The 14,575-nt window shown below is 37.7% G+C and overlaps 1 protein-coding gene across 6 annotated transcripts in view; it reads left to right on the top strand.

Moving 5' to 3' along the window:
* Positions 1 to 12,388: 12,388 nt before the first annotated feature.
* Positions 12,389 to 14,575, top strand: part of GLRB (glycine receptor beta) — a 51,132-nt gene continuing 48,945 nt past the window's right edge. For 2 of the 6 annotated variants that reach the window (XR_013998727.1, XM_081136005.1), the window contains exons 1-2: positions 12,426 to 12,546; positions 14,242 to 14,392. Coding sequence is in view for 5 of the 6 variants with exons in the window: in XM_081136005.1 (XP_080992131.1) it covers positions 14,271 to 14,392 (122 nt within the window). In the remaining variant the exon portion in view is untranslated. Of the gene's footprint in view, positions 12,547 to 13,529; positions 13,605 to 14,241; positions 14,393 to 14,575 lie in introns of those variants that run through there. The other 4 variants (XM_081136009.1, XM_081136008.1, XM_081136007.1 and 1 more) reach the window with 3 other exon arrangements.

The raw sequence follows: 14,575 nt of genomic DNA, 5'->3' as shown, positions 1-14,575 counted from the left end.
GTAGTTTAACATTTTTTTTAAAAATCAGTGTTATTTACCACACTAAACAAAATAAGGTGGGCAAGGGGAGAAAAAACACATAATTATTATTATAGCTTTAGAAAAATCATTTGACAAAATTTGACACTTACCCATCATAAAAAACTCTGAGAACACTAGACATAGAAGGGAAAGACCTTAATCTATAAGTAATCTATAAGAACATTTAAAAAATCTCACTCAAATATCTTACACAATGGTGAAATATTAAAAAGCTTTAAAAAAAAAGATTTTTTAAAAATTTAGGAATAGAACAGGGATTTCACTATCAACATTTCATTCAACATTGTGCTGGAAATTTAGCTGGTAAATAGGGCAAAAAAAAACCCCAAGACATACTAATTGGAAAAGAAGAAATAAAATGATCATTATTCATAGACAGATGATAATTATATGCTCAGAAATTATAAAATGCTTACAGACAATTAGAATTAATAAGTGAATTTAGCAAGCTTATTGGATATGTGTTCAATTTAGAAAATGTGTTTTCATTCCAGCAACAGAACAACAAACAATGAAACAGAAATAATATCATTACAATAACTTCAACAAATATCAAATGTCTAGGAATGACTTTATCAAAAGACGTTCAAAGCCTTTACATTAGAAACTAAAATTCTTATTAAGATTAAAGAAGACTAAATAAATTAAAGGATCATTTATGTACATTGGAAAGTACAATATTGGAAGGCACAGTATTGTAAAGATAGCAATTTTCCTCAAAGTATAGATTCAATGTAATCACAACCAAAATCCCAGCAGGTTTTTTAAAATAAAAAATGATAGGCTTATTCTAAAATGTATATGGAAAGGATCAACAATATCAGTAGTGAAGACAAAAACAATTCTAGGCACTACCAAATATGTCAAGACCTACATTAAAGCTACAGTAATTAAAATAATGTGATATTTGTGCAAGGATAGAGAAGCTGAGTAACAGAACAGACTAGAAAGACCAGAAATGACCTCCATATATTGTCATCTGATTGTGGTGGATGCTCTGATGTGCAGCTCATATTAACCTTAATAAATGAAAGAAATTATTTGAGCTACTAGGAATGGTTGGTTCTCAACTCTCACACTTTTATGGGAATTGGCCTTGACTGAAGAAAAGTGGCTCACTCAAGGTCACACCTGTTTCTGGGTTTAGTCTGTATCTAGTTTGATCAGCACAGGGGCAATAAGGCCCAGCCTCCTCTCCCTAACTCAGGCCAACTCTGCTTCAGACCTCTCCATGGAGCCCACAGAAGTTTTTGTTGGGACAGCATTACAGCTCAGCTTCTCTCTCTGTCCAATCCTGTTTCCTTTCTCTCTCTTCTACAGTTGTGAGTTCCTAAGAGCCTTCACAAATGTCTGGCAAGCTAATCTTTAACTTAGAGTCAGCTTCATAGAGAAGCCAAATCACAGCAGTTAGTGCCAGGAATATTCCAAAAAGCAGATGCTAAGATGCAATTTCAGAGCTGGATCATCTGCCTGACTGGAGGATGACAACGGACCACTGACTGCAAAGTCAACCCAAATAGTAGTCCAAGTTGCAGCTGCTGGGCCAGATGTGATTATCTTTGCTAGAATTGAATAACAGGTGCATGGCCATCAATTTAATAAATGTATTCATTTCCATTTTTATCAGAAATAGGATCATAAAGAATTCAAATTTACTTGGAATAGATAATATGTTTATAGACATTTAGAGTTTTGTCCTAGGTCTAGGTTAACTCCCTTGTGCTATGCCATGATATAGACCAAAGAGGTCTGTACCTTTGGATATCCCCCAGAACATCACATCAACCCACTAGATTAATGCCATCACTCTAACTGGACTGGATGAGGCAGAGTGGCTAGTAGATTGGAGGCCTTGATAAGACCCAGATATTCCAAAGGGTGAGATATAAAACCTACAAAGATGTAGGGATCCATCACATCAGTAAAAGTTTTAGGGGTCCAGGGATCCTTTACTCTTCAAACTAACAGATATATTTTTACATTTGCACCACTAAGAAGGAAGGACAATGTTAGGTAGGCGCATTTGCGTATGGAGGCACCAGGTAGCACCTTGGGGAATACTGCTGTGCCTTTTGTACCTTGTGACTAAGTGTCAGCCACCTTTCAATAGGCCTCTTATTGATATCTTGATGTTCTCCACCTGAAATGCCACCATTTTTCTTTCCCTGAGTTTTAAAGAAATGAATTTTAAAAATAAAGAATTAAAAATCTAGGCCAAAATTATAATATCTATACTTGAAGATGTATCTTGAGATAACCAAATAGGTTTACTACTTAAATCCCAGAATTTGGCAAATGACCCACCCAGTCACAGTCCTTTCCTTAACTAAGGGGACACAAGAGGTAAATACATTATGCTTTTCCCCTTATTATAATCACAAAGCCCATAAAGACAGTTGCACCATAAAAGCCATGGCATGAGATGCCACCACTTCAGTTTCTCCTTTCACAATGCATTGTCTTGCATGAGAAATGCTGCTCCCTGCAGAGATCCCTTGTAAAGAGACCCTTTTACAAGATTGTTCAGTTTCCTACTTCTCCCTAAGACGTATCCTTTGGCCCCAACCCTTCAGCCTAAGTTCTCAAAACACACACATACACACACACACACACTACCAGAGAGGTAATTTTTTAAAAAGAAGATTTATTAGTAACACAGGAAGCCAGCTTTTAGAATCTCCTGTTAGTTATTAACTTTTTCCACCTTCTCAAATAACAAAAATTAGACAAAGTAACTCTTTTATATTGAAGTTTGTTTAAAAACAGAAATTTATGCCTAAAGAAGATCGAATAATTTTTATATTTTGTCTTTTACAAATAAAAAAGATCCTAACATTTGAATTAGCTAAAGTAAAGAAATATATTTATTTCTGTGTATTAGGAAAGCTCTTCAATTATTATTTTGTGTCTGGCCAAGCTAAAGTCCTTAAATCAATAATGTCCTATTTTTCACAAAATAATTTTATCCTGATAAATTGTGGAAATGGAGAGGCCTATTTCTTGAAGTGTATTTTTGCTTACTTGTCAATGTGGAGATAATAAAATACATTGCTTCAAACACAATGGAAAAAATATTACATTTACTGAGTTTTATTCACATGTTAACATTCCTATTTCCTCTGTCTTTCTTAAATTTTGGCATACTTCACCCTTCTTGGCTTTTTTCATCTTCTTCCAGATCCAAATTCCCATTTGGATCTACATATTTGTTAAAAGCAGCATTTAAGTGTTCCTAATGAAATCAGTGAAACTGCACTAAGTGCCACTTATTATAAATTTCAAAATATATTCTTTCACTAGCCTAATAAAACCACTATTGTTTTTAGCTGTTCCATCAATAACACTGTACCCGGTTTTGGCATCTGGTTGAGACATCTTCTGCCTTGCTTTTCAAATGGAAACAATTAATTCAATCAATTGCATGTAGTTTCCCTAGGAATTACACTAACCAAAATAGGATAGCAATAAAGGATTATTTCTGGAAATTCCTATATTTCTTTTGACAACACACTAAAACACAAAGAAAAACCCATAATTTCCTAAGAGGCATAGACTCAAGGATCATATTTACTTCTTTTTATGTATTTGTTTTCCTAAATATATATCATTATATTCTATATATTTTTTTAAAAGTAAGTATATCCTTATGAAATTCAAATAAGCGATTCATCTGGAAATTTTCCAGAATCCATGGACAGAGATTTATATTAAATAGTTAGGAATTCTGACCTTATTTTGTTACAGATTTCATGAAAACTTAGGCAGATGAAATCTTGAATTCATAAATTGAGTGGGAAAGATTCCCTAGGGATGCTCCAAATCTCCAGTCTCAGACATAAATGACGCTCTTCCTCCCTTTTAAAAATTCCCAGTACAAGCCTGTCTACTACATGCAAATATATAATCCCCTTCCTTTTGTACACTTGCCTCCTGTACTTGTATCAAACTTCTAGTGGTTTAGCAATCTAAGGTTACTGTCACAAGAGTAGAGGTGGAAGTTCCTTGAATAACATTGATTTGTGTTAGAGCAGCCTTTCTTGCCAATACCATTTTCATTTTCATTTTTTAGGAGGACAGTTATTTAACAAACACCACTTGGATAGAGCTAGTTATCAATTGAAAATATAGATTTATTGACACTCAAGTTTTGTACAAAATTAATAGAGCAATTTAAATTTCTAAAAATTTTTTATAAATGACCACTTAAATCAGTTTTACAGCTATTTAATAAAAACACCAAAAATGAATTAATACAGCGCAAAACTGTAATAACCAAAGTGTGTTATTTGGGAATCAAAATAAGTTACTTTGAAAGAGATTTACTCTCAGGACAAATTCATTGCATTGTTTGCTTAATCTATTTTAATGAAATTCTTAAGTATGTGGAAACAATTCAAAACCAACACGTTCTTTTGCTAATCACACTTCTTAAATGCAAATCTGGTCATGTTTTATCCCTTACTTACAATCTTCAGTGGTTCTCCTAGTCTTCAGAATAAAGTAATAATAGCCTCTTAGCATGGTATTCAATGTTCTTAATGACCTGATCTTATTTACTTACTTCTCTGGTAATATCTTCTTCCATGTTCCTACAGTGTTCTAGCCATACTGTAGTTTTGAATACCCACCAGCTTATATTCAATTCAAATGCCCATATAACATCCCGGTCTGTCTGTTTAGAAAAAATATCTGCACTAGGAGTTTTATCCAGCTAACTCCGAATTATTTTACAAGGTTCGCCCCAGTCGTCTCTTTTGGGAAAACTTCATGATTGCCCAGAGCGCTAGGGGCTTCCAGAGTGCTCTGTACACACCTACGTGATAATGCTTGTCTACACTATTTTTTTAAAAGTCTGTTTCCCCTACTTTGAATAATAAATCACTTTAGTGTAGGTACCATTTCTTACTTGTTTTTATATTTCAGTTGCCTATACCAAGTTTGGCCCATAGATATCCAAAACATGTTTCTATTCAAAGAAAAATAAAGTAATAGCAAGTATTCTTTCAGTCTTAATGAATAGTTTTCTTACTTAAAAAGTACTGCATAATGTTATTGTTCTAAGTCTCCATCATTTCCACCTTCATAAACTTTCAATTACCAAATCCTAGTTTTCATTAATTTACAAAGAAACTATAGGAAACTGAGTTTAATTAATTAGAATTAATAAATTAAAAAAAATTGAACCCAAGAATAAGAGATAAATATTTATCAAAAGTTCAAATAACTATTTTTGTCTTGGGATACAAACTTTTCACTTGGGACTATCAATTTTAACTAATGCACTTCATACACACTATGGAAGTATCTTATTGGCGCTTGATGACCTACATATGATGTTGAAAAATGTCAAACTTTGCTTTCTATTAATGACCTATTGACTTCCCCCTTGGCTTTCCTCTCCCTGCCAAGCCAGCCTCAGAACTGGGTCTTTATCTACCAGCCCTCACGTCCTCTGCTGATGCACTAACCTAGCACAGTGTTCTCCTGCACCAGTACACAGGCGGGGCAAAGTAGGTTTACAGTTGTAGGAGAAACACAGTTTATTTTTATTTATTAATTATTATGTTATTTTCCATAGGAGCAACTATAAACCTATTTTTGCCACACCCTGTATATAAATTCTATTGCTAAAGTAAGTTTTAAACATTAAGTTAGAGATATAGACTCTTTAAAAATCACAGAAAGATTAAGCTACTTAGTGATGAGCCTAATTTGCTTTGTGAGCTTGATTTTAAGGTCTCATTTCAAAACCATAATAATTAGATAAATACCATGGTTTTATTTCTATAACTTATTTTTAATATTTGTAGGACCATTATCCAGCCACTTGCTTATTCTAAAATTGCTTATGCATAAATGCACACCCCGTGGACACAGACAATAGTGTGGTGAAGGCCTGGGGGAGGGGTGGGTGTGGGGGTAGAAGGGGTCGGTGGGGAAAAAAGAGGGCATCTGTAATACTTTCAACAATAAAGACAAATTTTAAAAAATTGCTGAAGTAAAATAATGATTTTTATTCATAATCTCTAATGCCATGTACATAAATTATAAATGGAGTTTATTGGTATGATAAATATGAAACATTTCCCATAAAGACACAGACTTAGAATCCATCATCTGCCTGCTTGGGACTTTCAGTTGGTCTAGCTTGATACTAGAAAACCTAGAGGAATACATTCTTAATATTCTCCACAGATACTACTTCTCCAATATTAATTTTTTACCTAAGCTTTAGAAAAAAAAAGAGAACAAAAAAAATCACCATTGGCATTGTTCACAAGGTTTTAAAAGAAAGATATTTTGGATTGCTTTCTAAACTGATATTACATATCTGCTTTCAACATCAGAGGAACAGAACATGTTGTCTTGAACATTTAGCCTTGAAATCCTGGCTGCTGGAAGATATGACCTCTCCCCAGATTTGCAACAAAGCCAGTCGGCAAATTCAAAGCTTGTCAAAATTGGTGACTCTAACTTTGTTTAGACTTGGTAAAAACGGCAAATACTTTTGGAAGAGATTCTGTTTGACTGGAAGATTTGTGGCCCTGGGTTACTAGTCATCTGCTTCTGCCACAATAACTCATTATTGCTTCAGAGGGAATGTTTGGCTTTGAGCAGTTCTGAATGACCTGACGATCACATGCTAACTATAAAAGAATTAATAACTCACACGAACAGATCTGTGGATGACGTATCTATAATATCTGTAATATCTATCTGGACGTGAAGAGTTTTGGCTAAAAATCAGTGATTTTGATGTAATTGATACTGGACTAGCCTTATGTCATTAACATAAAGGTGAGTCATTTTCTCTCTTTTTTTTGCTAAAGACTTAGGACATATGTTTAATTTATTTAAAAGCCATATCATATCTTGTGGGTGCTTTTGCAGCAAATACTCTGAATAAAATGTCAAAATCTTGATATCTATTTTGAGCCTATGCACCTCCAATCACAGATAGTTCCTCCCCATGGCAGTAAGGGCTGATGGTGGGTGGCAGATGGTACACTGGGCCTTTGATTGTTCTGACCTGTTTCCTGCAATGCTCATATTCATAAGTAAGAAGAGCTTATTTATATCTCTTCTCTAATCTTCTCATAATATTATCACAATTAATGTGTTTTGGTTGCATATTAATGTAGTTCTGGGTGTCATGAGATATTATTGAATGAACAATTTACAATCACATGAAAAAATATTTTAAGAGCTCACTTTCTCAAATCAGAAAAACTTAGGTGCATAGCTCCCTCAATCATTTATTAGCAAAGTGACTTTGGAGACGTTATATGATGCTTCTGGACCTTTATCTCTAAATTGTAATAAGAATAGTATCAACCCCATAAAATTGTTGAGGAGATAATAAATTTAATGTGTTTTATGTAGTATCTGGAAAATAGTATACACTCAGTCAATAATGATGATAACAATTATTATTGGTATTATTATGTTGAACAGAAAAAATTAAGTGAAAAATAATTCACATATTAGTTAATCTTTTGGGCCAAATTGGAGTTGGGAGAAAGGGCCTGGATCTTGTACTAGAACAGCCTCTTTGATTTCAATTTCCTAATCTGCAGCCAGAATTCTGTACAAACCATGTCTATGTCTACAAACCTAATCTGCTTTCACTCTCCCATGTATAACTAGAATCAGAGTCTTAATGTTGTGATAGGACATCAAAGATGAAACTTTCTCTTCCCCTTCCAACTCTATTATCCTGGATAAGTTAATTGCCCTTTCTTAACTTATAGTTTCTCATGAGAAATGTGGGTATAAAATAACTTCCAATGCAAAGATATCTTGAAGATTTTAAAGTATAATATAAATTACATTTATTGCAAGTAGCAAATAATCAAAAAAAGGTGGCTATTATTATTTAAAAGTTTGTTTTAAAATAATTAGGATATTGGAGAATATTTTAAGGATAATATGTTGTGTGTGAAAAACACATGGAAGTGATTCTGGGTTATAAAATGTTATTTGCATTATTCTAATACATTAAGACTGGCTATTCATTAACATTTCCCAAAACAGGTTTTGCTGTCTTTTAAAATTTATGAATAGTACTTAACAGATGCCAAGTAAAAGACCCATTACCCTAATCAACCTCAGTTATAATCTTCTCTTTATTTATATTTACATTCCAACTGTTTATTTTTCAGACATTTTTATTTTATTTTATTTTTTTATTTTATTTATTTATTTATTTATTTTTTAAATATATCTTTATTGATCTCAGAGAGAGGAAGGGAGAGGGAGAGAGAGAGATAGAAACATCAATGATGAGAGAGTCATTGATTGAGCCCGCAACCCGGGCATGTGCCCTGACCAGGAATCGAACGCCGATCTCCTGGATCCTAGGTCGACGCTCAATAGCTGAGCCATGCCCGGCTGGGCATATTTTTCAGACATTTTTAAAGAGGATGATTTGGGGGAAAACTATCTAAAACAGGTGAACATGCTTTTTAAAAATATATTTGATGGGTATAATGGTATATGGACTGAAGTTTCAGTGAAAAATCATGAATTACTATTAAAATTCAGGCCATAATTAAAGAGTAAATATGATTCATATACAAAGAAAATGGAAAATAAGTAAATTTACATATTTAAGACTAATGTTTTATAGCGATATAAACAATAAGCAGCAAGAGTGATAAGTGCTTACATCATATGAACAAATGATTTGGTGAGACTAACCTCTCTTCTTATAATGTTAGATTTCTTAATCTAACAAGATATTTAGGACAGTATTTAAGTTTCATGAACAAGTAAAATAAAATTAATATATTATAGACCATATGAAGCTGAGGTGCATAGAAAATAGGTCTCCTATTGAGTGTCTTGAGATAGGCCTACACAATGTTTCCACATACATGTAAATAAAGGGAAAAATAAAAAAAACAGAGAGAAATGTGTCAGGATCCTATTAATTAAAAATCTATAATGTCACTAAGCAAACAGAAAAAAATAAAGACAGGAAAGGTAATTATTTATGGCCCCTCTTCTATATAACAAATATTTAACATAAATTAGCTGTTCAGTTCTTAGAACAATTCTGCAAATTATGTACTGTCATTTTTATTTTACTAAAACAAAAACATGAAACTTAGAGAAATTAAGTAGCTAGGCCAAGCTTTACTCAGTTATTTAGCACTATTCCAGGTGCCTGGACATCAATGGACAAAAACAAAAATCTCTTCTTGAATTGAGCTTAAGTTTTAACAAGAAAAAGAGGCAACAAATACATGAATAAATTGTATAATATTTTAGAAGATAATAAGTACTATGAAAAAGAGAAAATGCAGTCAAGAGGGGATCAGAAATACTTGGATGGGGGACTTAGGGCTTTTAAACAATATTTGCTAAATCTCCTTGAGAGGGTGACATCTGAGAAAAAACTTAAAGAAGTTAGGGAGTTAGACATGAGGCTCTTTAGGGGAGCATTTCAGGCAGAGGGGACAGCTGGAATGAATAACCTAAGGTGGGCTCCTGCCTAGCACAGGCATGTTGGAGAAGCAGCAAAGTGGCTGGAGCAGAGAGCAAGGGGCAGGGGGAAGGGGGGAAGAAGGCAGAGCTATTGGGAGGGGGGCATAACAATTGGGACCATGTAGGCCATGGTGAGCACTTGGGTTGAGAATCTGAGTGAAATGGGGATTGCTGGGTTTGGGGCCGAGGATTGACATAATCTGACACATGACATTTTTAAAAGGTATCTGGCTGCTGTGCTGAGAACACTAGAGGAAGCCGAAGGCAGTGGAGGAGGCGGGGGGAGCCACCAGGAAGCTATGGCGATAATCCAACTTAGAAATGATGGTGGCTCAGTCCAGGCTGGTTGCAATAGAAATAGTGAGAAGTAGCGGAATTCTGGACATGATTTGAGAGTAAAGAGGGTTTCCTTACAGATTGGACGTGGGAAGAGAGAAATCAAGAACAACTTCTAGAGTTGTGGCCTGAGCAACAAGAAGACAAGGGTTGCCACCAACTAAGAAGGCTGAGCGTGGAGCAGAATTTGGGAAGAGCATTAGTTCCACTTTGGATATGTTCTGTTTCAAATGTTTATTGACTATGCAAATAGAGGTGTCAAGAAGGTATTTGAATATGAGTCTAGAGTTCTGGACAGAGGTCTAGTGTGGAGAAATAAATGTGGGAGTCATTAACATGGTACTTAAAGCCATATGACTGGATGCAATTACTAAGGGAGTGAATGCAGATAAAGAAAAGGGACAGAAAGCAGATCGACATTTGACAGGATTGGAGAAAATACATTATTTCATGACATTATTTGGAAGTTTCCCCATTGACAATATAATATAAAACAGCTAAATAAATACAGGTGAGTGGATTATCTTCACAGAAAATATTCAAAATTTGGAACTTCACAGCTTCACAGGCCTGGAAAAAGTCATTTTAGGTCATCATCTGTATTTCCTAATCTTTGGGTCAAAAAGCAAAACCAAACCAAACTCATACCCATCCAGACAATTGGATGCTTTTCTTATGATTAACCTAAATCTCCAAAAGAGTGTCCATAGGGGGGATAGCTAAAAAGAATACCAGGAAAAGTTAATTTTAGATAATTTCAGCAGAATTTTAGACCTTCATTTCATAATGTCATGAAATAATGTATTTTCCTGAGTCCTGTCAAATGTTGATCCTAAGATTTTGGAAGTAAAAGATAAGTCTATTTCATTATGTGAATCTGAACATCCAATTATTCTGAACTCTTAATAATTCCTTGATTATATGAAAGCTAAGTTTAGGTTTTCTTCAACATTTAAAGTCCCTTGGTTGCATGAAACATTGTTTTATCATTCCTTATATAACTTATTCTCAAAACTTATATCTTATAAAACTTACATGATCAATACAGTTCTCCTTTGTAAACCTTTAAAACCCAAAGTTATATCCTGATCCGATTTGAGTCTCTAAGAAAAAGACAGCTCTTCTGATAAAGTAATGATCAATTACTAATCTCAGGGAGCAGAGTACCTTGTAAAGCTTACAGAACATGGTTATACAGACAGCCCCCATTTATGCGGGTTTGACCTAAGATTTTTTATCTTTACAATGATGCAAAGCAATGCAGATTCAGTAGCAACTGTACTTAGAATTTTGAATTTTGATCTTTCTGGGTTAGCGATATGCCTTACAATACTCACTCACCATGCTGGGCAGTGGCAATGAGTCCCAGCTCTCAAGTCAGTCACACAGTCATGAGGGTCAACAACCAATACTCAACTGTGTACTGTGTTGCCAGTGTTTTTTGCATATTTTATTTTGTGTTTTCACATCCCATCATATCTGCAAAACATCCATCTACGTCTCCTGCTTCTGGCGAGGAGAGGCAGGCAATTACTGTATCCAAGCAATGCTCCGTTCTCTGCCTACCACTGGGGTTGAAAAATCGATTAGTGGATACATCTGTGGGTCCAGAACACAGTGCTAAGTGATGCTCACCTGAGCCCAGGCTTTCTTAATAATAATTATTATTATTATAATTCTTATTATAATTCTTATTAGGCATACTGTCAAGGGAGAATAGGAAAGCTGTGTTATCTAAGAGCATAGCCAAATGGAGGACCACTTTGTAAACAAGAAGCTGAAATCGTGTCTGGCTCAGGAATGTAAAATCAGACTTTGAGTCTCTGGTAAATTCCATTCAAGATACGTGACCCCGAGTATGCCCCTCAGCACATCCGAGCTTCATTTTCTTCTCTGCAGAAGGGGGACGAAGCCCTACGCCTGCCCGCGGAGTGTCGTGAGGAGAGCTAAGGAGAGGACTCAGCGACAGGGTGCGAGCCCCGCGAAGTTCTGCGCGCGTGGCGACTGGGTGGCAAATGTGGAAGCATCAATGTGGAAGCATCACTGCTTGCGCGATTACATGGCCTTAGGCATTTTGGCCAATTCCAGGTTGCGTAGGAAGGCCAGGCTTTTAGAGATTAGAAATAAAACTCAGAGACCAGGTTAGATGCCAGGAGTCCGGCAAAAGAGGAAACCACAGGTTGTCCCTTTGGGTCCAAGAAGGTCATTTGTTATTTTATTGCTTCTTGTTACTAGCGGTCACAAGGTCTTGGAAAGGGTTTGTTTTCTGTTTTGTTTTTTTTCCCTTCATGTACCAACACCGTCCTTCCCGGACCCCAGCCCTCACTGCCTTCAGTCCCCTAAAGGGGGGACTGCATTTCTGCCCCGAAGCCCTCCCCATGCCTGGAGGGGAGGGCGTCGTGGCCCCCACGCCGGGTCGGGGTGCCGCTTCCCGCCCCGTCCCGCCGCCCGCGCGCCCAGGCCCGGCGCCGCGGCCGGGTCCCCGCGGCGGTCACTCGCAGCGGCGCGCACGGCGCAGGCTGGGGCCCGGAGCGGGCGCGTCCGCGGAGCTCGGCGGCGGCGCGGGCGGCGGGGACGCGGCTGCCCCGCTCTGCGCCCGCCGCACGCCCCGCAGCCGCCGCCGTCTGGGCCGCGCGCCGCCTCGTCCTGGCCTGGCGGCTGGAGGCGGGGGCGCCTAGGGTACGTGCGCGGGGCTCCCCGGAGGGGGGGGGGGGCGAGGAGCCGGGGGGCGGGCAGGGGAGGCGGTTTGGGGACCGGAATGCCTGCCTCTGCGGAAAGCCGGGGTCCAGGCTGGGGTGGCGGGGGCACGGGGAGCACTGCGGCGTTCAGGGGACGGGGCGAGCGCGGTCCTGCGAGGGGACAGGGGCGCGGGTAGCTGCAGCCGGGCGCGGGCGCGCTGGGGATGGAGGGGCGCGGGGGCCGGGGTCGCTAGGGATCGCAGATGTGCGGGGAGGGCTCCCGGCGCTGCGCTTCTGCGGATCCTCCAGTCGCCGCAGCTGTCCCCTCGGAAAGGTTGGAGGTGACGGCGGGCGCCGAGCGCGGAACGCCTGCCCGCCCCTTCAGACCCTCAGGACGGCCCCGGGGCTTCCTCGGGGCGGGACGCGCGGGTGGGGAAGCACCTGCTGCTGGGCCGGGGGCGGGGGCGGGCGCCCGCGCGGGGGGGGGGGGGGGGGGGCGCGGGGCCGCAGGTTCCCGGGGCAGAGCCTTCTGCATCCCCGCCGGTGCGGGGCAGCCCTGCTGGCTCCATCATAGAGGACCTGGCCTTCCTTAGGGGGGAGGGCAAATGGGGAAGTAATTCTGGGGGGACAAGGAGATGAAACACATGACGCGGGAGAAGCACGTTTATAAGGGTCAGATGGGAATTAAGTTAATTTTGAGGGACACGATAGGTCTCTCCCTCTGCAGAAAACAATGAAGGAGAAACAATTTATGGTTTGGAAATGAAGGCCGCAAAAGAGGTTTAAATATGTGTTAGGAAAAAAAAAATATATATATATATATATAAAATGTATATGTGTGTGTGTGTGTGTTAGCAGAGGCTTAAAGTTTGGGTTTGTTTCGTTTTGTGTTCTGTTGTTTTTTATGCATCAGACACTGGCAAGAATATAATTCTCATTTCAGCATGGAAAATGTTATTAAAATATGGCTAAGAAGATTATTTGGAAGAGTCTGACCATACTTGGTATTTTATTTTATATAATTTACCTAGAATTTCTGGAGCCAGAAATCATCTTTAGGTAATAAACATTAGTATCAAGCAAGCAGGAAAGCCAAAAAGTACTTTAAATCCACATGCATCTTTTTTTGGGGGGGGGAGGGGTAAAAGGTAGCTTGCAAATTTAGTGTGTATAAATAAAAATACAATGAATTTAGGTTGCGAAGCTCTTTGATGCTATTTTTTTTTCTTTTATCTGTCAATTTTTAATACTTAAAATTATCTTACTTTTAGTTTGTTTATGGAAAATCTCCACCCAAAATTAAAGCAAAACAAAAGTTAAATAAGAAAACAAACATTAGTTCAAATGTATAACCATTTTAACACTGTGATAAAACATCCTTCCAGATATCTGTCTAAACATAAATTGACATACTGTGCAAATCAATATCAATTTACAATTATATATAATTATAGAATCAGAAATATTACATGGTTATCTTTCATACCTCATTAGAATTTTATTTTCTACCATTATTTAAACTAATTTTTACTGCTAAATCATCACAAAATATATAGTGAGGTATAACCACCAAGGAATGAGCAACGAGGACTTGATGTGCAAATGTCCACCGGATAGTAATGATTGTAATCCTAAAGAGTCGTATAGGTAATAATTTGCTTCAGAAATATAAATGTTTTCTTGTTCTTTCTTGTAGATCCATCTCCTGAAATTTAACTGTTCAAGATGAAGATTTTGTTGGCGATTACCTTTTTTATTTTAATTTCCTTGTGGGTTGAAGAAGCCTATTCTAAAGAGAAGTCTTCAAAGAAGGGGAAGGGGAAAAAGAAGCAGTATCTATGCCCATCGTACGTTCTTCATGCCTTATATTCTCATATGGAGAAATGTTTTTGCATTTTTATCTAAGGTGGTTTATTGAAGCACACATCAGCAGAACCTTTCAGATCAGAATAGATATTCGTTTCATAGGTAGAAAATATAGGCTGAAGAGAGGTTTAGAATGTGAAAGCTAATTCCCAGTATTAAAGGTA

The sequence above is a fragment of the Miniopterus schreibersii genome, assembly GCF_964146895.1.
Source record: "Miniopterus schreibersii genome assembly, chromosome: 4".
NCBI lineage: Eukaryota > Metazoa > Chordata > Mammalia > Chiroptera > Miniopteridae > Miniopterus > Miniopterus schreibersii.
Note: the sequence above shows the minus strand (reverse complement) of the source record. Positions and strands in the feature narration are given on the sequence as shown.